Genomic DNA, 23,217 nt, shown 5'->3' on the forward strand with positions numbered 1-23,217 from the left:
CTGTGAAAAAATATATGCAATCTCTGTTTTCACTAAAAAAATATGCTTTCAGCAACTTGAAAGAACATCTTGTGAAGTGCTTAGGAAAGTGTGAAAAAATTATGGAAATTATAGCCTGCAGACTGAGGTACACGAAGTCTGAAAAATTAAAAAGGACGGAAAAATTAAATAATCTACAAAGGCAAGAAATCTATAAAAGCAAAAAAATCTAGGTTAACACTGAAACTTCAATCTTAACCTGACCCCTTTGTGCTGAGGTACTGTCATTCATAGAATGCTTCAGCACAGATTATTCAGTGACATCTCTCATCACCTCCTCTCTAGAATCATACCCAATCTTTTAAATAAAATGTGTATGTGTATGTGTATGTGTATGTGTATGTATATATATATATATATATATACACACACACACACACACACACACAAACCCATGGCACTCTATCATTTGAGCAATGGCTAAGTCAAGCTTAAAGGTAAAGTTAGTCAAAACTAGTTAGATTCTTGCAAATCTACAAACAAACCTGAATGAAGATTAATACCTTATCAAGGTCCTAGAAAGTTACCTTTTTAATGGCAAACAGCAGTCTTCAGCTTTTAAGCATAACTTTTTTTTAATTACACAAACACACACACACACACACACTTACTTTCTTTTTCAAAATATTTGCATGACATGGCCCCCCTCAAGCCATCACTGAAATGCTTCCCCTTTACAAGCACATATCGTTAGCTGACCTGTGTTCTACTCTCAATTCTACAATGAATTCAACAGAATGTCCATGCTGTGGCTGCAACACATCAAGCTAATTTCTTATGTGCTTTCCCTTACCACAGAAAAGCACACAAGAGTGGATAAACTACTCTGGAAACTTGGTATGGTTCATCATGCAGAACTTCCAAGGTATCACTCTCTCATGGAAGAAGGGTTTCTATCTGTGCAGATGGAGAGGGGAGGACGGGGATGGAATGACTGCCATTAGGTGTCCAGTCTGTGGATATAAACTTTCTTCAAAGGTCCATAGTTCTTCATAGAACACAACAAACCAAACCAAACCTATTATTGCCCACTTAAACACACAACTCTATGCACACAAAAACAATCATCACACTCAACACTGTGCATACTATCATTAGCATATAAAGAAGAGAGGGAGCAATATTTGTGGTGACAGACAAGGAAGAGTTTGCTTCCATTCAGCAGTGATTATTATGGGCACCCATTGCCACATAGTGGAACATGCCATTGGTTAGGGTCTGCCCTGCCTTCCTAGCCTTGACTGATAATCCTGCATCATCTACATATGCCCTTTGATAAAAACAAAACTCACAGAAGTGTTTTTCAGAACCTTTCAAATGTGCTCTCCATATAATATGGAATATAATTCCTGATTTCCATAAACTGAGGCTAGAAGTCTGTCACTACATTTGTACCTCCAAAATTGGGATTTGGCCCCATACATGGATAAGCAGGTGTCTATCCAGCCAACTGTGCATATGGAATGCCCAATCTGCATGTACACATTGATAAGCATGCATGCAAAAGTAGTTACAGAAGCAGGGCTCTGTTAATTAAAAAAAAATCAGGCTCTAAATTACAAAATTCTTGTTGAGAAGCTACTTTTAAAGTTTACATGTTTGAACTAGAGTTCAAAGATACTTACCCTAAGGGCAGTAGTCCTAATAGAGATTTTTTAGGATATTTTGTATTATCCAGATCTCATTTCTAAATGAGTCAGCCTGACTACAAGATGAGGTTTCCTTACTTATAGGCTATTAAAAAATAGACATGTGCCACCTTGTCTGCATACTCTGCAAGTTCATACCTGCTGAACTAAAGAAAAGCATTAATGTTACTGTTTATAAAATGAATGGTACTGGGGTTTTGTGACTTAAGGAAGTGAGAAAATAAATAAGTATGTTTTAAGAAAACAGTTTCAGAAGATAGTGATTCATGAAGCTATTTATATATTGCACTGCACTGCTCTGAATATGAATGCTACATTTGTGTTTTCCTTACCTACATCAGAGTTCAGTTTAGTGGGCTGGAATTTGTCTATCATCAAGTCTCATTTAGCCAGCAGCTGAAAACCTAGTTCTGCTCTTCTGAAGCATTTGGGACTTGTTAGCTTTTCTTGCACAGGTAGAATTACATTTGTAACGTGGATGACTAAGGAATAAGTCACCTAATTACTGTCGGATGATGAATTGTCACTTCTTTCACACAGTATTCTACAGCCAAGTACTTATCTTTACAACAATTTTTCTTTTACTTAATTATATTAAATTACAATTAGGCAATTAATCAAAGAAAAATTATAGAAATGCAAGAGTATCCTGTAATAAATAAAACATCAAAATAAGTCATTGTCCAGAAAGTCCATGAGACCATCACTGGAAAAGTGTATTAAAAAGAAAACTATTCCTTAGACAAGCTGTGCACTGCCATAAGTATAAATTTGACATTTTGGCTCATAAAGAATAAACTCTTTAAAGATTTGTTTATCCAAGATCATAACTCAAAGCAAAAAGATGCCATCTGCAGTCAGAAAGTGAAGACTTCTCCAAATTATTCTCATCAGAACGCATACCTTCGCCGTAACTTAAATGGATTTCCTTACTGCCTAACTGAGTTAAAAGAAAAGCATTAGCATTGCTTAAAGGTCAAGGATGTCGTCTGTGACAGACGACGTACACTACAGAACTTTTAGCGTGTGTGTAAATCATGGCCTGTTTTGAACAGAGGCCCAAAGGAGTAAGGAGGCACCAACTACCTGTATCATGAGTAGCAGCAGGACGGGGGAAAACAGACTCTGAAGAGCCACTACATCGTAAGAGGCTCCCGTCCCTGATGTGCATGACAGCAAAGCTGCACCAGTGTGTCAGGTGGTGTGCGTTGCACTGGATCTGGATCAGGTGCAGTTTGCTCCCTCCCAGAGCAGTGGAGAAACCACAGAAAATCATAGTCTTCTTCTGGGTTGTTCAACAGTGTGCTGCCTCTTACTCTGGGCTTATGGTAAAGCCATGATTTAGCACAAAATTATTAAATATTCTTTAGCCACAAATCACAAAACATCACAAAAGTCGCTGAAAGAAAATTAATGCTATCTTTTATAATTCAATAGGGTTATATTTTTAACTGTATTTAAAACACTTTGAAACATACAAAATGTTGGTAGATCCTGAAAACCCTCACTCAAACTAGTAGCTCTAAGTCATATAAGTAGTTCCATTGATGCAGTACAACATGCTGGCCCTACATGTTCAATGCAAAAAATAAAGTATAGTTCACTTTAAAATTATGTTAAAGGCAGTAAAAATGAAGACAGACATAATTTAAGGTGACAGTTTGGGGATAAATTGCCATTATACGTTTGTGAGAGATGGGATAGTTAAGGGTGAAATGGTGCAGGATGAGTGGAAAATGAGAAAAACATGCTTCGGCAGCACATATACTAAAATTGGAGACTTGGGTATGGTGGGTTTTTAAAACTAAATATTGATTCTTTAGCCAAGATATGGTCAGCCTATTAAATTAAGTATGGTTTTGGACTGTTTGTATTGTTTATGTAAATCTAGTTCAGCTATGTTACTCTTGGCATTTCTAACCACTTAAATAATTTATATCAGTCTGAGCACCCAGAGCAGCCTTGGGTGGGCTCAACAAGTTTGAGTGACAAAAGTACAATGCTTCTTTGTTAAGTGGATGTTTATAAATTCAGTATCAAAACAAAACATATTAAGGTAAAAATCACGAGCCCTGTACTATACACACTCTATTGATTTTAATGTGAATTCCTCTCACGGAGAGCTTGCAGGCTCTGTCTGTGGCCAGCTTCTCAGCTGGCATAAATTAGCATAGCTCCATTCATATCAATGGAACTCTACCACCTTATGCCAGCTGAGGATGTGACCACTGATTATATAATGCTTAACTACTGTTCTGTTACCAGTTTATTGCCCCAGTTTGACTTTGATCCCACAAACACACTTGTTCTTAACTGCAAGCATATGAGAACTCCTGCTAAAGTCAGTGCGTGTACTCATACTTAAACATGTGCACAAGGGCTTGTGGGATTTGGACCTATATTATTCAAACTGAAAAAAAAAATCTAATTACTTTTCAGTATTGTAACATCTGGTTAATTTTTGCATTTCTTTTAGCATGGACACCTCATTTTTATTACTTTCTATCTTTGAATTTACAGCATAAGCATAAACAGAATACCTAGGCATGAAATACAGGAATTAAAAGGAATATTGTTATCTAGTTATATCATCTGATCTTCTTCCTGATTTTACCAGGTCACAAATTCCAGTTAATTTCACATTAGAGTTCTCATGCACTAATACAGTGCAGCAATATTTTACGCCTAAACCATACATTATTTGTTTTTTCAAAAACAATAAAATAAAATTTTAAACAAAATTTGTGGAACCATTCCTAATGGACTTAGATTTTGCAAATTCTTGTTTTTTACAAAAATCTGGGTTTCACATTAAATGTTACCTGTCAGTTTCCCTTTAAATATTGGTGGCAAGAAAGAGGGGAAAAATACAGTAATCATAGAACAGTCAAGCGGGGCAGTTTGTACTACTAATAATGTTTTGGAATAAGTCTGCACAGTATAAAGCACTAAATATACAAAAATATATGCCAACATTCTATAAATTTTAAACTGACCTTTGTGTGGACTCAATATAAAAGTTATAAATTAACTGTCTTGTTAGTATAATAGCCATATCTTTTTACAACATTTTCACTTCTAAAGTCACAAATATTTTTTCAAATATTCTACATATTCTTTATAGTCTAAATATTCTTTAATCTTTACAAATATGAGTAACGTAGATAGATAGATAGATATAAACACTACGACTATATAAATAATAAATAACATAAAGTTGGTATTTTTAAAAGAACTAACCAGAGCAGTTGTATGGTTATTGTTTCTTGTGGTGATAAATTTAAAATAGTGTTAGTCTAAATTCTGGGTTTGATTTGAGAATTATATGAACTGACAGTCACAAGGAAAAACACATACCCTTAATAATTGATTCAGCAGCATACAGATCCCGCTTGTAGGTTACCTAAAGGACAGAAAAACCTCATTAGACTTAACAGAGCAAGAAGGAATGTAAAACCAATAAAATAGTGCCCTGAAGGCAATTCTTTATATTAGTACCATAGTACCATAAACAAATGATATAGTCAATTTCTTAATTACAGTAAATACCACTGGCAAATGTAAGAACATAAGTTACAACAATCACAAGAGATGCTATAGAATCACACTTTGTTGTTAAATATATAGATGTGTTTAGATCTCATTTAAAACTATCACATGTTTTGTAACTCTTTAGGGAGCCATAACAAGCATGTTATCCTTTAGATCAGGGGTAGGCAACCTATGGCATGCGTGACAAAGGCGGCACGCGAGCTGATTTTCAGTGGCATTCACACTGCCTGGGTCCTGGCCACCAGTCCGGGGGGCTCTGCATTTTAATTTAATTTTAAATGAAGCTTCTTAAACATTTTAAAAACCTTATTTACTTTACATACAACAATAGTTTAGTTATATATTATAGACTTATAGAAAGGGACCTTCTAAAAATGTTAAAATGTATTACTGGCACGCGAAACCTTAAATTAGAGTGAATAAATGAAGACTCGGCACACCACTTCTGAAAGGTTGCCTACCCCTGCTTTAAACAAAAGGGGATATGTGGGTTTCTTTTTTCTTTTACACTGTAACCCTTTTAACAGGTGCCTTGGGCAAAGTGAATTGACATAATGCCTGCCTCGTACATCACTGATTTGTGAACCTTTTAATCTCTTTATAGACTTATAGAAAGAGACCTTCTAAAAACGTTAAAATGTATTACCGGCACGCGAAACCTTAAATTAGAGTGAATAAATGAAGACTCGACACACCACTTCTGAAAGGTTGCCGACCCTGCTCTAGATATTTCACTATGGTTTCATACTGGGATTTTCATAATCTAGACTAGGTGGTAGTACTGCTGAAAAGGACCAGGGAGTTATAGTGGATCACAAACTGAATATGAGTCAACAGTATGATGCAGCTGTGAAAAAAACTAATATTCTGGGGTATATTAACCGTAGTGTCATATGTAAGACATGGGAGGTTATTGTCCTGCTCTACTAGGCACTGGTAAGGCCTCAACTGCAGTACTGTGTCCAATTATGGGCACCACACTTTAGGAAAGATGTGAACAAATTGGAGAGAGTCCAGAGGAAAGCAACAAAGATGATAAAAGGTTTAGAAAACCTGACTTATGGGGAAAGGTTAAAAAAACTGGGCATGTTTAGTCTTGAGAAAAGAAGACTGAGAAATGACCTGATAACATCCTTTAAATATGTTAAGGGCTGTTATAAAGGGAATGGTCATCAATTGTTCTCCATGTCCATGAAGATAGGAGAAGTAGTAATGGGCTTAATCTGCAGCAAGAGAGATTTAGGTTAGACATTAGGAAAAACTTTCTAACTATAAGAATAGTTAAATACTGTAATAGGTTATCAAGAGAGGTTGTGGAATCTCCGTCACAAATACATGGTCTAGGTTTTCTTGGTCCTTCTTCACTGCAGGGGCTAGACTTGATAACCTCCCATGGTCCGTTCCAGTTCTATATTTCTACAATTCTATGAAAGTGATCTATTGCCCATGTATCCATGTTGATTGCCGTTCATTATATTACCCTCCTTTAATTCTGTATTAATAGAGTCCTGTATCAGCCATTGTGTTATTTTGTTTAGGACTAATGTCAGGATAATTAATCTATAATTACCAGGGTTATCCCATTTACCCTTTTTTAAATATTGGCACAATATTTGCTTTCTTCCAGTTCTCTGGAACTTCCTCAGTGATCCAAGACTTATTGAAAAATAAATATTAATGTTCCAGAGATCTTCTCTGCCAGCTCTGTTAAAGCTTGCAGATGCAAGTTATCCAGTTGTGATTTTAAAATGTCTAGCTATAATAGCTGCAGTTTAGTATCGTCAGTTGCTGTAGGAGTGAAAAATATGTCATCATCATCTGATATATTTACATCATCTGGCTTTTAACCAAATACAGAACAGAAATGTTATTGATCATTTTTGCCTTTTCTGTATTATTACTGATAATTCTACCTTTTCCATCTAATAACAGACCAATATCATTGCTAAGATTCTTAGTGTTCTTAATATACTTTAAAAACTCCTCCTTATTGCCTTTAACTCTGCTGGCCATAGATTTCGCCTTGTGTCCTTTGCATCCCTTATCAATTTTTTACAATTCCAAGCTTCTGATTTATATGAATTACTATCAACTTTCCCTTTCTTCGATTGGTTTTATACATATAATTTTTTCATAGCTGCCTTCACTTGCCCTTTAAGCCAGGTCTGTTTTAAAACCAGCATGGTGTTCTTCCCTGATTGTGGATTTGTGGCCTTTTGGGAATCTAGTAAAATGTTCTTAAGCAATTCCCAATATAATTCACATTTTTCTGATTAAATTATTTTGCTCTGCTGATCTCTCTCGTAATTCTTGTCAGCTTTGTGAATGATTCTCACTCCAAAAATGAATGTCACAAACTTGAAAATAAAATTAAATAATACATAAAGCATTCATAGAACAAAGGTAGCAAAAAGACAGTGCTCACATTTAAAAGCTTTGCCATGAGTAGTTATTAAACATAAGCAATCATGATATAGATAACAGTCAGGTGAAACAACCTGAAGTAATTAAAAGGAACAGTACTATATGCATGTAAAATCACCTTTTCTGTGATTGCATCAGGTTAAGCCATACTTAATGGGAGGTAGATAGCATTTCAAATAATTAAAGGGTGATGGCAGGATGGCAGAACTGCTCTGAGGCAACAACAGATAAGGAATCTTCCTAAGACTTTTAGATTCAGTCACCCTGATCTCAAGAGGTGGGATGGAAGAGATGGCTTACTAATGGACCTCTCTCTGTTAGTAGCAGCTCTATATTTCATCATCTGTTTAGTGTAGCAGCCTTTGGGTGAGTACCTTGAGATTGGCCCACACTACTACACATGTCTTGGCAAGAATTAAAGAATGGAAAAAGGACAATTTCTCTCAGACAGAATCCAAAGATAGATACTGAAGATTATGGCAAAAGAAAGGTGTTCTGAAGGAATACCAGTTGATGGATTGTGGCTTACTAAGGACCTAGAAACCTCTACAAAAAATGTGTGGAGCAGAGACAGAGAAAGAGAGAGAGTGTGAGTGTCTGTCTCAGCATTTTTAATTACTTTAAAAACTGTTTCCCATCGGAGGAGGGATAATAGACTGAAGATATTCTATTCCAGATACTCTGAAATTTCAAGAACCCTTTGAAGCATCATTATTGTGTCAGTTCTCCTTCATTAGGGTGGAGTTCATTTTCTCTGTTGGAAGTAAGAAGACTGATGTTGATCTCTCTGAAGACATCAGTTCTTGGCATGTGTAATATAATTCATCAGAGCACCAAAAAGCTTCAGAGAAAAGCCAGTAACCATAATAAAATAAACATTCACTGTGTGTAACAGGCTAATGTAGATCTTAATATATAGCTGAGGACAATTCTGCAAGATGATGAGCACAATTCAGGATTGAGCCTGAAGTATGGCAGAATCTTTTCTTTAGGGAGGCTTAATAAGAAAACAAATGGTAGTTTGTGCTTCTGAAAAAATATTCTCCCTAAAAATTATTTTAATATTTTTTATTTTATGCAGCCAATGCACAAGGAATGGCTTAGATTCTGCTGTTAATTTGTTAGGAAAGTTTGTGCTCTAAAAATGGTAGAGTTGTACAAGTAGTGCTTAAGGTTCAACAAATTACCTTTTCATCTCAGACTTACTACTATCTTAGTAGAAATAACGTTGTGTGGAAATTTACTGTCCAATATGGATGATGTGTTTTGAACTGGCTCCAGACCTAGCAACATACTTATGAATCCTAAAATAATAAAGACTGATGAAAAATTGCAACATACAAAAATACAATAGCTACTCTGAGAGATGAAAAGACTCGAGGAATAATGCCTCACAAAACCCAAAACCAACAATGATATCTTTAAGCTGCAGGGGTACAGTCTTGGACATCTGAATCCACACCAACCTTGACAATAGTAGGGTGACCAGTCGTCCCGATAAAATTCGGACTGTCCCAATATCGAGCAGTTTGTCCCGTGTCCTGACCGAAGTATGGTCGGGACGCCAGTTGTCCCAATATTTTGTTTCGGGCACTTCCCCTCTCTCCCTTGTTGCTTAGGCGGCGGTGACCAGCAGGGGGAGTGCCTTTTCAATTGGTACACTTCGACGGCAGGTACATCCTTCTTTGGCGGCAAGGTTTATTACTCGCTGCCGAAATGCCACCATCAGCAACTGAAGGACCCTCCGCCAAAGTGCCACCAAAGACTCGGACGGGTGAGTGTAACAATTGAAAAGGCACTCCCCCTGCGGCAGTCCCGATATTTAGGAATTCTCATCTGGTCACCCTAGACAATGGCAAAGGATCTACAGTCATCATCAGACATGGTAAACAGTGGATTTCACAATAAAATAAGTGTTTGAAGAGATCTCAATCAAAGAAGTTTCAGATCTTGCTGAATGCAATGCAGGGCATGCTTGATACACCCTCCACTAAAACCCAGATATCAGAGCAGGAGAAAATAATTGAGGTGCTAAAGGAAAATGGGGAAACTTAAACAAAAGGATACAGAATGATCAAAATCACTCAAGTAATAATTATGTTTACTATTGTCAAGGCTGAATCCCCACTCTGGGACTTCGAGTGCAGAAGGTGAGTTTAATGGGCACTGAGTTTAATGGGCACTGAATCAGGCCCCAAGTTTTCTCCTCAAAACCAGCTCCTTAGAAAGTTGTTTCTGCTTATCAATTTCCTAAAGATGGGAATCTGTATTGGCAATAAAGTAAGCAGAAAGAAGCAACCCATCTTATGCACACTCACCAGCTTCCATCCCCACTCTTGTGGAGTCTACTCAAGAGTCTGAAGAATTAAAAGGACCCAAGGGTGCATCTGGGGGTCAGACTTCTTGATATGACCTCTCATGGAATGTTGCAAAGCTTAAGGTGAACTCCATGAAGCCTTACCATATTCAGAACTTTCCAAAGGGTTCCAAGCCAGCAGACCTCAAGAGTGTGACTCTGTACTGACAATCTACACGAAGAACTGCAAATACATGAATAACTTCTTTCTACAACTCTTAATTGGGTAAGAATTATTTCTTTAAATGCCTCCAATCTTTATATTTATACATTATCCATCAACTGTTATAAACCATTCCCAAGTTTTTAGAATTTTTAAACTTGTAAACCAAAGGCATAATTACTGTAACATCTTAGGAATTTTAATATTTTGTAATTATCTGATATTTTAGCTGGTGTGGTGTTTTTGCTAAAAAAATAAATAAAAGAAAATCAATATCGCTCTTACCTTCCAGAGGTCAGGTGATCCTTCAATAAGTTTGGCATTTGTTTTACAGTATTTTAGAGCCAAGTGCAAACATTCTGTCCCGTAATCCAGGTCATAATCACTACACTGTGGCAATTAAAACAAGAACAAATTTGTTTTTATTATATTTAAGAGTATAATTAACATATTAATGGTCTAAACAACAAAATATTTTGTCTAGTTTAACCACATTTTGCATCCTTACAATCCTATTCACAGCTCTGGCACCTTAATAGTTAGGTTAGGACTGAGGCGCTTTGGCACAGTTATGCTGGGAAGCCTACCCTGTTCACACTATGCCAGACTCCAGTAATTTATGGACTTTCATGAGTCTAGATAGACTTGCCACACCATTAGGTACTGAACTTTGATGATCAGAAGTTAAAGTTATGAAAAGTTGCTGATGAGGCCTTGATTTCTAAAGGGAATTATGGAAATAGTTTAATAGTAAACTTCATAAGTATGTGGAGCTGGGTACCTAGCAGTGGAAGAATTGGCATTTTCATTGTCCCTTTTGTCTTTTGAAGTGTGGGAGATGGAGGGCAAGGGAGTTAAATGGGATTTTTCACATCCCTTACAGATCTGTGCATCTCCCATTTATTTGTTCCCATTTTTACACACATACAGAGCCCTACAGTAACAAGGCTCTATGTTATATCCACAAGTTTTCAGATGAAGACAAGTGACTGGAATTCCATTTGCTTTCCTATCAGCATGAAACGGCACTCTCCCAAAACACCCTTCTTCTCCCCTCATACCCTTCAAGCAGCTGAGCACATCTAATTATTGAGGACTTGAAAGGCAAGAATATTAGGACTGGAAAGCAAAATTAGGGGACAGATCCTCCCCTGAGCCAAGCTACACTCATCACAAAGCATGGACTGAGGTTTATGACTCCCTGAATCTCAAGCTGTACTGGCCCTGATGTAAGTTAAGCAGCCCTTAGGCTATATTACACTCCCTAAAGGACCACAAACCAACTCAGAATTGTGTTAGAACTCTGCACCATCTCCCAGCACAGGGATGTAAGGGGTGAGGATGGCATAGGAGACAGCACTGCAGGGGAAATTCCCATGTGGCTAGATTATGTTCTATTTGTACTGCTCAAGCAGCGCAAAGTGTCCAAACCTCTAGAATCTAACAGCCTCCTGTACACAAATTTCACTATTAAATTATTCTTCCTTGAATTTGGTGGGCAATGCAAGGGTGCCAGGCTCAGTGTAGAGAAGTCGTTTATCATGTTCAGTTTAGGAACACATAGTTAACATAAATGGTTCTAAATTTTGACCTAGGGTACGACTCATACCATGCAAATGCTCCAGAATAACTCTGAAGATATTATTTAAAAATAAGCGTTCACATGTAAAATACATAGGAAAAAGTTTTCTTCTTCCAAGCTCTGAGTAATTAAAATATGGTATGATTACACAATTAAATGTAGCAGACAGCAATTTAGAAGAGGAAAACCAAACCAGAACACTGTTACACAGCAGTGGGCAGGGGGTAAACCCAAACTATTTATATTCATATACCTCAGTACTGACATATAAGCACCATAAGCAGGAGTATGAAATTGAGAATTTTATGGGGCAACAGAGAAAGTAACCTGATACAATTATTTTAGATTTCCCCCCTCCCCTTTCTTTTCTTTCTTGTTCAATTTAGGGAAGGAAAAAAACAACAAAGCGTAACATGTCAGCTGTGAGACTTCTTTAAAGTCTATTTGGCTGATTACAGAAAATAGGAGCAACAATGCTATAATCCAGGGATCAGCAACCTTTGGCACACGGCCCTCCAGGGTAAGTCCCCTGGCGGGCCAGGCTAGTTTGTTTACCTGCCACGTCCGCCGATCGTGGTTCCCACTGGCCGCAGTTCTCCACTCCAGGCCAACAGGGGCTGCGGGAAGTGGTGCAGGCCGAGGGATGTGCTGGCCACCGCTACCCGCCGCCCCCATTGGCCTGGAGCAGCGAACCGCGGCTAGTGGGAGCCACGATGGGCGGACGCGGCAGTGGGAGCTGCGATTGGCTGAACCTGCGCATGCGGCAGGTAAACAAACTGGCCCGGCCTGCCAGGGTGCTTACCCTGGCGGGCCACGTGCCAAAGGTTGCTGATCCCTGCTGTAATGTGACTCACAATAGTTTTGTATTTCCTCAGTAAGTTTAAGTGTAAGGGTATGTCTACACTTAAAATGCTACAGTGGCACAGCTGCAACAGCTTCATTATAGACACTCACTACAGCAACAGGAGCGTTCTCCCATTGCTCTAGTTAACCCACCTCCCCAAGAGGCAGTAGCTAGGTTAATGGAAGAATTCTTCCATGGGCCTACCACTGTCTACACTGGGGGTTAAGTCAGCATAGCTATGTCTCTCCAGCTGTGGATTTTTCACACCCCTCAGAGACATAACTAGGCCAATGTAAGTTCCCAGTGTAGAACAGCCCTCTGACAAATAACAACGTGATGTAAGAGTCCCTTGGTTCCGGTCTATCTCTTGCAAGGTATCTGTGAAATGTCTGAAGGAATATGTCAGTTAAAGAAAACAGAACTGTATGAAATTCTAATGGTCTCTTACTATAATATTTAAATGAATAATAATAATTGGTTTTCCAGTCAGTCATCATCTTGCAACCAGCAAGAAAAGCTTTTTATCCCACCAATTTTTTTAAAAAAGAGATGAATTTTAGAAGTACTGTATATTTCCATAGCCATTTTTAATAGCTTTAGGTAGAAAATAAAACAGGAGCATGAATTAAGGTGTAACACACCTAAAAAGAAAGGGAACTTGTTTCAGGAAACTATTCAGACAATCATAACAACAGCAATGAAAAAAGTTTCACAATTTTAGTTAAATTAGACAAAGCTAATACATTAAAGAACTAAATCACATCCACAACAAATATACTGCAGCATGGAATCAGGCTTTCTGATATATATGATACGAGGTTGTAAATTGCACACACATTTGGATTTAGGGACAAAATATTCAAAAACACCAGTAATATTGGTGGTATTTCAAATGGGTCTCAATCACGAACATTTATTATTAAAAAATTTCCTTCCTTAAGAGATTCTTCAGGTATGTATACACAAATTATTTTCTATTAACATAGACTCACAGACTTTAAGGACAGAAGGGACCATCATGATCATCCAGTCTGATTTCCTGCACATTGCTAACCATCTACCCACTCCTGAAGTAGGGGTACATAAACTCTGGCTGAGTTAGAGATGTCCTCAAATCTTGATTTAAAGACTTCAGGTTACAGAGAATCCACCATTTACTCTAGTTCAAACTAGCAAGTGACTTGTGCCCCATGCTACAGAGGCAGGTGAAAAAAACCCAGGATCTTGGCCAATCTGACATGAAGGAAAATTTCTTTCCAACCCCAAATATGGCAATCAGTTAGACCCTGAGCACGTAGGCAAGACCCACCAGTCAGACGCCTAGGAAAGAATTCTCTGCAGTAAATCAGAGCCCATCCCATCTCCTGTCCTATCTATGGTGACTGGAGATATTTGCTATAACAGTCGCAGATGGATCACATGCCATTGTAGGCAACCTCATCATACCATCCTCTCCATAAACTTATCAAGCTCAGTCTCAAAACAAGTTAGGATTTTGTCCCACTACTCCCCTTGGAAGGCTGTTCCAAAACTTCATGCCTCTGATGGTTAGAAACCTTTTTCTAATTTCAAGCCTAAACATATTGCTGGCTAGTTTATATCTACATGTTCTTGTACCAACACTGATCCTTAACTTAAATAACATTTCTCCCTCCCTGGTGTTTATCCTTCTGTTGTATTTATAGAGAGCAATCATATCTCCCGTCAACCTTCATTTTGTTAGGCTAAACAAGGCAAGCTCCTTAAGTCTCCTCTTGTACAGTACAATTCTGTATTCTTCTGATCATTCTAGTAGCCCTTCTCTGTACCTGTTCCATTTTGAGTTCATCTTTCGTAAACATGGGAGACCAGAATTGCACACAGTATTCCATATTAGGTCTCACCAGTTCCTTGTATAATGGTAATAACACGTCTCTATCTCTACCGGAAATACATCACCTGATGCATCCTAGGACTGCATTCGCCTTTTTCTTGTTGCTAGTCCCTAAGTGCATGACCTTGCACTTTGCACTATTAAATTTCATCCCATTTCTATTACTCCAGTTTTCAAGGTCGTCCAAATCTTTTTGTATGATATTCCAGTCCTCCTCTGTTATTAGCAATACCTCACAACTTTGTTTCATCCACAAATTTAATTTGCACCTCCCACTTTTTGTGCCAAGATCATTAATGAAAATATTCAATAAGATTGGTCCCAAGACTGATCCTTGTGGAACTCCATTGGTAACCTCCCTCCAGTCTGACAGTTCACTTTTCAGTATGACCTATCACAGTCTCCCCTTTAACCAGTTCCTTACCTACTTTTCACTTCTTGTATTAAACCCCCATCTTCTCCAATTTAACTGATAATTTCCCATGTGGAAATGTATCAAATGCTTTACTGAAATCCAGGTAGATTAGATCTACAAAATTTCCATTGTCCAGATTAGAAAATCAGTTAATCTTCTCAAAGAAAAAGATCAGGTTGGTCTGACATGATCTTTCATAAAATCATGCTGCATTTTATCCCAATTACTGTTCACCTCTATACCTTTAATTACTCTCTCTTTCACAATTTGTTCTAAGACTTTGCATACAATGGAAGTCAAACTAATAGGCCTGTAGTTTCCCAGATCACTTTTTTTTCCTTTCTTAAATATAGGTACTATATATTTGCAGTTCTCCAGTCATAGGGTACAACCTCTGATTTTAAAGATTCATTAAAAAACCTCGTTATTGGCCATACCCTTGTTCCCATTAGCCAAACCAGGATTATCTTTTATGTCCACCTCAGCTTCAATCCTCAGCAGTCCCACTTTTCTTTCCCTGTTTTCTTTTTATTTAATCTGGTTAAATAACCTTTCACTATTGGTTTTAATTGCCTTTGTAAACTCCAACTCTGCTACAACATGCTACTCCACCATCTTTACCTGTATTTCTGTCTTTCTTGAACAGCACATATCCATCAAAACCCATATTCCAGTCACAACTACTATTCCATCATGTTTCCCTTATCCCTATAATATCTGGTTTCACTTCCTGCACCAGTTTTTCTAGTTCTTCTATTTTGTTACCCAGGCTCCTTGCACTGGTGTACAGACATCTCAGTTGTTTCTTCTTAGCTTCATCCATATTCCTTGCCCAATTAGGTACAATCATTTCACTGCCAGTATCACCTACCTGTTACTGCCAGTGGTACTGGCACTATCATTCCTCTTGTTGTCCACCCTCCTACACTCTTTTGTTCCTTTCTCCATTGCTATCTCCTCTTTACTTGATTTTCCTCCTGTTCAATATTTGAATCAGGCATGGAGATTGCATGAGCATCTCCCAACTGTCTCCCGCAAATTCGTAGTTTAAGGCTCTTTTAATCAGTTGTACCAACCTCTATCTCAGAAGTGTATTATCCTCCCTATTCAAGTGCAGTCCACCCGATGAGAACAGTCCTCTGTCCATGAATGCCTCCCAGTGGTCAAACATCCCAAAGCCCTCCTTATAACACTACTGCCTGAGCCATCTGTTGATAGTCATAATCTTGTCTTACCTTCGCTCTCCTATATACAATCACAGACCAGAAAGATGTAAATCTTCCTATTGTCTTAGAATAGATGAAGGCGTTTGAGGAAGGAACATTTTTGAAATCACTAGCTTACAATTAAAATTAAATGTTATTTTTATTTTAGCAGTGTATTAATTATACATCATTATGGGGGGAATTTAATCTATAAGATAATCCATCTTTAGGGCATGGCTGAATTCAAGAAATTAAATATGACACAAGTATAGTAATAATTAAAAACATATTTCACTAACACTTGTACTCCATGACATTTACCACTCCATTCACTACCTGTAATTGTTTAAACATAAAAACAAGGGGTTTGTTTTGTTTTTTTATAATAGACTTCTTTGCAAGTCTATGGAGATGATGCACTGATGCCAGGTGAGAAAAAGTGAAATGAAAAGAACATAGTTTAAGGACAGCTCAGATTCATTTTGTATACAACTGAATTTTTAAGTCTATTTTTAATGTGCTGCTTTTGGAAGCTTTGCTACTTCTTTGAGAAATTCAAATAATGAGATTCAGCCCTAACCATGAAATGTCTATGACTCATAAAAGCAGGACATGTAAAAATAAATTTCTCAGTGACCCATGAATTCCTACATGTTTCTTGCCCTGAATAGCCAGAGCCTCAAAAAGATAGGCTGTCCAGATAGATTATAATATAATTTCAGTTTGATCAAAACTTTTCACATAATGCCTGACATAGTACAGTTGGTCATAACAGTTATGGATGCCAAGCTCGATGAAATTATTGGCAGAGTTTAAATTTTGGAGCAGAGATTTGAGTTGGTGGAAACACAGCTGTGAACTCTGGCGCCAAACACATCCACAACAGAAAGAAACCAGATGAGTTTGACATCAGCAATAATAAAGAAGAAAAACAGTTATTTAAAGATGCTTTTGAGCTGTTGGATAATCAGGAAAGTAAAATGTGTATATTTGGGGTTTTCAGACTGGCTTGAAGATGACCGCACCCTATATTTGTATTTTATTGTATTCTATGTCAAGATCCATACACAGCTTAGCAACAGTGAACAGTTTACTAAAGTTTGTATGTTTTTTATTGTGTTTTGAGACATACCCACAGTTTTGTAGTGATTCATTCCCAGATGGTTTGCAATAGATTTCACTGTAGAACATTAAAGTCTGGTCTCCATGCTAGCACAAAGTTAAGCAATTTTCAAATTCTGTTTAATCCATATAACAAAGTTAAATGAAATCATGTTTGCAACAATTATATGGCATCCACCCTATTACTTTAGAAGCCTAGTGAGATGTGCTTTGCAAGATGAGACAAAGAATGGTATTGTAGTATCACAGGGTCGCTGACTATTTACACCAACATACAACATGTCCGAATAAGGTATAATCGGCTGAGTAGGCTCCAGACCTTATCATTTACATTTGTAACTTACATACACCAACTTTGGAGTTTTTTATGCACATTTTTTTCCTATGGATTTTTTTGAAAACATAGCACAAATGAGTGATGTAGCCTAAAAAATTAGCTCTACTGAGATTCCCTAACATAAAAACTAGGACACTGAGTTTCTTCACAACAAAAGCTGCAGGTTACACCCTACCATCTTCCTCCTCTGCCTGTTATTTGCTGAAAACCAGAAAGTTGTTTCCGGTATATCTCTTAACAATTCATGAGAGAGAAGCTTTGAGTTTATTCTTATTTTTAGGTTAATAGCCATTAACCCTTTTGGTCCCATATCACTGATTTTGAATGTATCTGTGAGATGACATTTCATCGGTAACTAGTACAGTAAATCTATTACAGTTACAATATCAGAAATTCTCAGAAGTTTATTGTTTCATCAGCCTTGAAATAGGATATGTACTGTTTTTCACATATAAGTTAATATTTAAAAGTATTCTTGCTTCAGAGCTGCTTCTTTATGTGTCTGTCTATCCTATCTAGTTCTGTGGTACATTTTTACTCTAATTTTTGACTACAGAATTACCAAACCTATCATAAAGAATCATTCCCCCGGGGCCTTTCTGCACTGATACAAATAAATCTTGAATTTTAACTGCAAAACCAATTAGCTACAGGCAAGGGCTTTAGGTTATGGTTTTTGTTCTTGTCCCTTGCAAACCGAGCAAGTTTCCATTGTTGATGTGCCAGAGATAATAATTACCAAAGACAGTTATTCAGTGTCAAAAACAGATTAATAAATTTAAAAAAAATCAATGCAGACACCCAAGTTCTTGCCCTGTCCAAGCATGTGGGCATGGTAAAGCATTTGCAGTCCCCTGTCCACAGACATGTCCCTACATCTCCTGCTGATTCATAGATGTAACCCCCTGGCTTCTTTCAATGGGTTCATTGTTAGTTGATTGTCTTTGATAGGCTATCAAGCAGGCTGGATAGTGCTGATACTAATCTGTCTGGGTGTGTCACCCAGATACACAACACAAGTTTGAAATACAAATATACTACACATATTTATAACTCACAATACAAAGAATACACATACATATAACCATGATTATCATATTTAGGCACTGATACCTTACTTGGCATATCTTGTAAGATTCATTGCAATTCTGCAATATTATTATAAATGGTCATCCATCTTCCATACAGCATCACAACCTGTTCTTCACACCGGCTGCACAAAAGAGAACATCTTACAGAATAATTATTTTTGGTGGTTCCATTCCATCAGAGCAGAATGATGGATAACTCTTCATCCAATAGGAAACAATTAAACAGCTCCGCTCCCTTGCCCTTGCAGTTTCATTCACTCCCTGGGCCAGTCACTTTTAGTACTTCCCAAACGTATACCATCATAACAGAGTTAAACTTCCCAACTGAAGGAAACAGTGTTGCCGAGTCTCATGATTTTTTGCATTATACTTGCTTGTTCTTGGGGCACACATGGCTAAATAAAAAGAACAGGAGTACTTATGGCACCTTAGAGACTAACAAATTTATTAGAGCATAACCTTTCGTGGACTACAGCCCACTTCTTCGGATGCATATAGAGTGAAATAAAATAGAAGTACTCCTGTTCTTTTTGCGGATACAGACTAACACGGCTGCTACTCTGAAACATGGCTAAATAAATAAATAAATAGAAACCATAACTTACAAAATGGTAAGGTTCCAGTTAACTGAATCTTCAAGACCTTTATACGGTTATCCATTTTTGATTGGAGTGGGTACCCAATTTTCAGGATCTAATGGGTTGTTTCCATTTGAAGGAAAGATTGGTGATGGAGTCAGGTATTTCTTTTATACAGTCCTGTTTATTTACAAAGAATGTTCAAAGTCTTGTTTCCCTCAACACAATAAAACTCAAACAACAGGAGATAGTTTCTTTGCTCAGTTCAAAGCCTCTTTCAGCCAACACTTTACCCAACAGCTCTGTCTCTCTCTCTCAGCTTCTTTTTCCTCAAGGTCAGGCTACTCGGGCTTCTCTGGCTGCATCTGGAACCTTCTTTGTTCTCTCTCTGTGTCCTGTGTGCTTCTGCTGTTTCTCTCACACTAAGGTTACAGCTATACTAACAACTATACATGTGTCCATGCATGTGGTTGTGCCCTGTTGTCCACATCTAAACTCCAGAAGCATTTGTCTGGAGGCAAGCAGAGGACAAGTAAATTAGCACACCTGAAGGATGGGGGTAAGTACCTACCATATAGTGTGGGCAAGGGTCAGGGATGTGTACCAGGTCTCAAGTTTCAGTAATCCTTTCTCCATTCCCACAATGTCCTGAACGCTTTTCTTCCTGACCCTTACCCAATAGATAAAGATCCCTGTCCCCATTTTCACCAGTAGTAATGAGCTGCACTTCTTCTTTCATATGGCTTGGGTAGGTAGCAATGATTACAAATTTATATCTAGATTTGATAGCCAGCATTTTGCTGCAGCAGTGAGATGGTGTATGTCCTTCAAGCCTCTGGTGAAAGAATGAAGGGGATACTCAGATATGATGTGCTTGATCATTTATGCCGTTCAACGTACCAAGGCTATTGTTGCGCTTTGTAGGGTCCGTGGACTGGAGCCCCATGGTGTTTCAGCTAGTTTCATTATAAGTGACACGAGACCTAGCCTTATCGTGGGTGGTGTTCTCAAGGTATTGTCGAAAGGTCAAGTGTAATGCCGAGATACTTTGGGTTAGCCTCATGGCTGACACTCTCATCGCAGAACTGCACATTAAGTTTGGTATTAGCCATTTTATTGTTCAGATGGAAAACTGTCACCGTGGATTTTTTTTCAGGTTAGGCCTAAGTTTCCAGCATTGGAAATAATCAGCCATTTTGCTAAGATCTTGGGTTAGGGTGCAGCTGATCGTATGGAGACTTGTGTGCTGAGCAGCTAGGGCAACGTCATCAGCATACACGAATTTCCTCAACTCTGTCGCTGCTATATATCGGGGCCAGGACGGGGCCCTGAGGGATGCCTGAGTTAAGAGTTCTTGGTCTACTGATCTGGCCATTAAGGTATACCTTAAAGTGGCAGTCCCTGGTCACATCGCCACCAAGAGACAGATCGTTCACCAGCAGTGAATGATGTGGGAGATCTTGAGGAGGAGGCCGTGTCTCCAGATGGTATCACATGCTGAGGACAAATCAACAAAGGCAATCCCTGTTTTCAACTTATGTTGGAATCCTGCCTCAATGTGGTCGGTGAGTGAAGCTATTTGGTCACAGCAGTTCCTTATCAGGCGAAATCCTACCTGCTCCACTAGGAGGATGTCTTCGATAATGTCAAACAGACGGTGGAGCAGTGCCCCTTCCATGAGTTTGCTGGTGGTTGAGAGGAGAGAGATTGGGCGATAGCTGGCTGCATCCTCTGGGAGTTTCCTAGATATCAGTAGGGCAACCACTGTTGCCTGTCGCCAGCTTGTTGGCACTTTGTTGGTAAGCTGCACTGAATAATTCAGAACAGCTTTCAGCTTTATGAATCCTGCTCTGAGAGCAGCTGCTTGGCTTGCTGACCCGGGTACTGATCAATATGTGGTTGGAATACATCACTCTCCATCACTTCACACAGAGCAGCAGAAAAACACCTCTACCAGGAAATTTCACGGACACTAAAGCAGTCATTCAGCGGACTCCAGCCCAGTGCCAGGAACACATCAAGCACTTGAGGTTCCTATATAGGAGGGGGAAAGACGCCAACAGTCAGGAGATCTTGTTGTACATGCCCCTTCTACAAGATGGACCAGGTGTTGTCAAGGGGGGGCCCAGTAGAGAACATGAAGTGGCTCACAACCCCCTCCGCACCTCTGCCAGCTTCATTGTCCAACAGGATGCTGATGAGGGTCAGGGCAAGTAGGGACCATGGAGGATGCTGTGGAAGACTTGGTGGATGAGGAGCATGTGACTGTGCACTGCTACTCAGAAGATCCAGTTGAGGAAGCCCCCTCAACAAACCAAGAATGAACATTGGAAAAAGACTGGCACAGAACATGATTTTATCAAATCTGAGATCTGGCAAACTCATACTAGCATAGGGCTGCTTAGGGCATTGCTTTTAGCTGTCTCTTTCTGGTCTAGGGTTGCTAGCCCTCCAGGAATTAAAGATTAATCTTTTATTAAAATTTGTCATGTGATGAAACCTCCAGGAATATGTCCAACCAAAACTGGCAACCCTATTCTGGTTACAGACTTACAGCAGTGTTGTAAAATATACAGTCTTGGATAGCTAAGTCAGACCCTTATTAGAGAGAAGGAAAAAGGAGAATAAATAAGGTGGGTCAGGAAAAGAACACACTAAAGCATTTGTGAAAAAGTCTTACATCCCAAGTGGTGTTTGGGATTCCGCTGGAGCTGGTAGAAGTGGCAGTGTCATCTTGGTCCCTTTGTGTGGCCTGCTCTGGTATGGCCATCTGTCAAGGATAACAAATGACTGGTGTCCCAAGAGACAGTGTGGGTGGCAGCCATAATGGTAAAGCTCACGACAGTAGTCAGCTTTAGTTCCCAAAGCCTTTTTAAGGACCCACAAAGGGAATGGTGGGTGGAATAGTCCATCCCCTCATTATTTTGTCCACCAATTAGGCCTAGTTTCTGACACACCAATATTGGTTCACTGATTTCTGGTTCCACACTTCTCTTGTTTACCAAGCATGATTTTAACACAATCCTTGAGTTATATTAGTAGGCATTTTTGTGTGACTAAATCAGTCTGTCTACCTTTTATACTTTTTGCCATTAACATATTTTATTATATGTTATTGTAACAGCTCATGAACTTTCATGTACTTTATACAGTTGAGCTCACAATTAGAATAAATTTGTGGGCCCAGTTATCACAACAGTACCAGGACTATGTATTTTTTCCTCCCTCCACACTTGGAAAGATTGGCAATCAGCATGATAAAGATACTGTATGGATCCTGAATGGGGAATTCCCTGAAAGTTTCCTCCTATCCAGCCACCAGATAAGAGATTCCCTGACTAGCTAAGGAGTGAGAGAAGATATGGAGTTTACAGATTGTCATCATCTATTCATCATCTATCTCGCTGAAAGTGTTTAAGATTGAAGTAGGATCAGGAGATCAGATCCTAATATAACACTATGATATACCAAGGGTACCTGGAGAGCACTCTAAGAACTGAGAGAGATTCTGGATAATAGAAATACAGATCTCGTTTTAGGAGTCTTTTCGGAGAGTGGAAGACAATCCTCTGCTGTGTCTCAGAGTATCCTAGGGGGGTGAATACATTCTTGTCCCTTTTTGTCAAAAAAAACCCCAAACAATCTGAAATCTTAGCCTTAACCTGGCTGCTTCTTGTTCTGTCTCTGCAAAGGAAGTGGTCCAGATGAACCAATCATCAAGATAAAGAAATACACCAGCCCCCCATGTTGCTTATGGATGCCCACAACCACCAATATTATCTTTGTGAAAGTCCGGAGGGCTACTGCAAAGCTAAAGGGAGACCTTTGACTCCTGTATACCCAGAGTATCCTCAGATCAACACCTCTACAATGAAACACCAATTCTGTCTCTTTCCAGTCCAAATCATTGCTGTACTGTGGAAAGGAAAATAAATGGGTATGACTTTGCTACTAAAAAGAGTTGCCACATGATGCTGAGTGACTGGG

At 38.6% G+C, this 23,217-nt stretch overlaps 1 protein-coding gene across 11 annotated transcripts in view; it reads right to left on the bottom strand.

Annotated features, from left to right (window-relative positions):
- The window catches only part of CRPPA (CDP-L-ribitol pyrophosphorylase A), a 195,401-nt gene that overhangs the window by 112,142 nt on the left and 60,042 nt on the right, over positions 1–23,217 (bottom strand). For all 11 annotated transcript variants that reach the window (XR_508960.4, XR_010598276.1, XR_010598277.1 and 8 more), the window contains 2 exons: positions 10,469–10,573; positions 5,046–5,091 (listed from right to left, as the gene is read on the bottom strand). Coding sequence is in view for 8 of the 11 variants with exons in the window: in XM_042856565.2 (XP_042712499.2) it covers positions 5,046–5,091; positions 10,469–10,573 (151 nt within the window). In the remaining 3 variants the exon portion in view is untranslated. The remainder of the gene's footprint in view (positions 1–5,045; positions 5,092–10,468; positions 10,574–23,217) is intronic.

Source organism: Chrysemys picta, chromosome 2 (genome assembly GCF_011386835.1).
Source record: "Chrysemys picta bellii isolate R12L10 chromosome 2, ASM1138683v2, whole genome shotgun sequence".
Classification (NCBI taxonomy): Eukaryota; Metazoa; Chordata; order Testudines; family Emydidae; genus Chrysemys; species Chrysemys picta.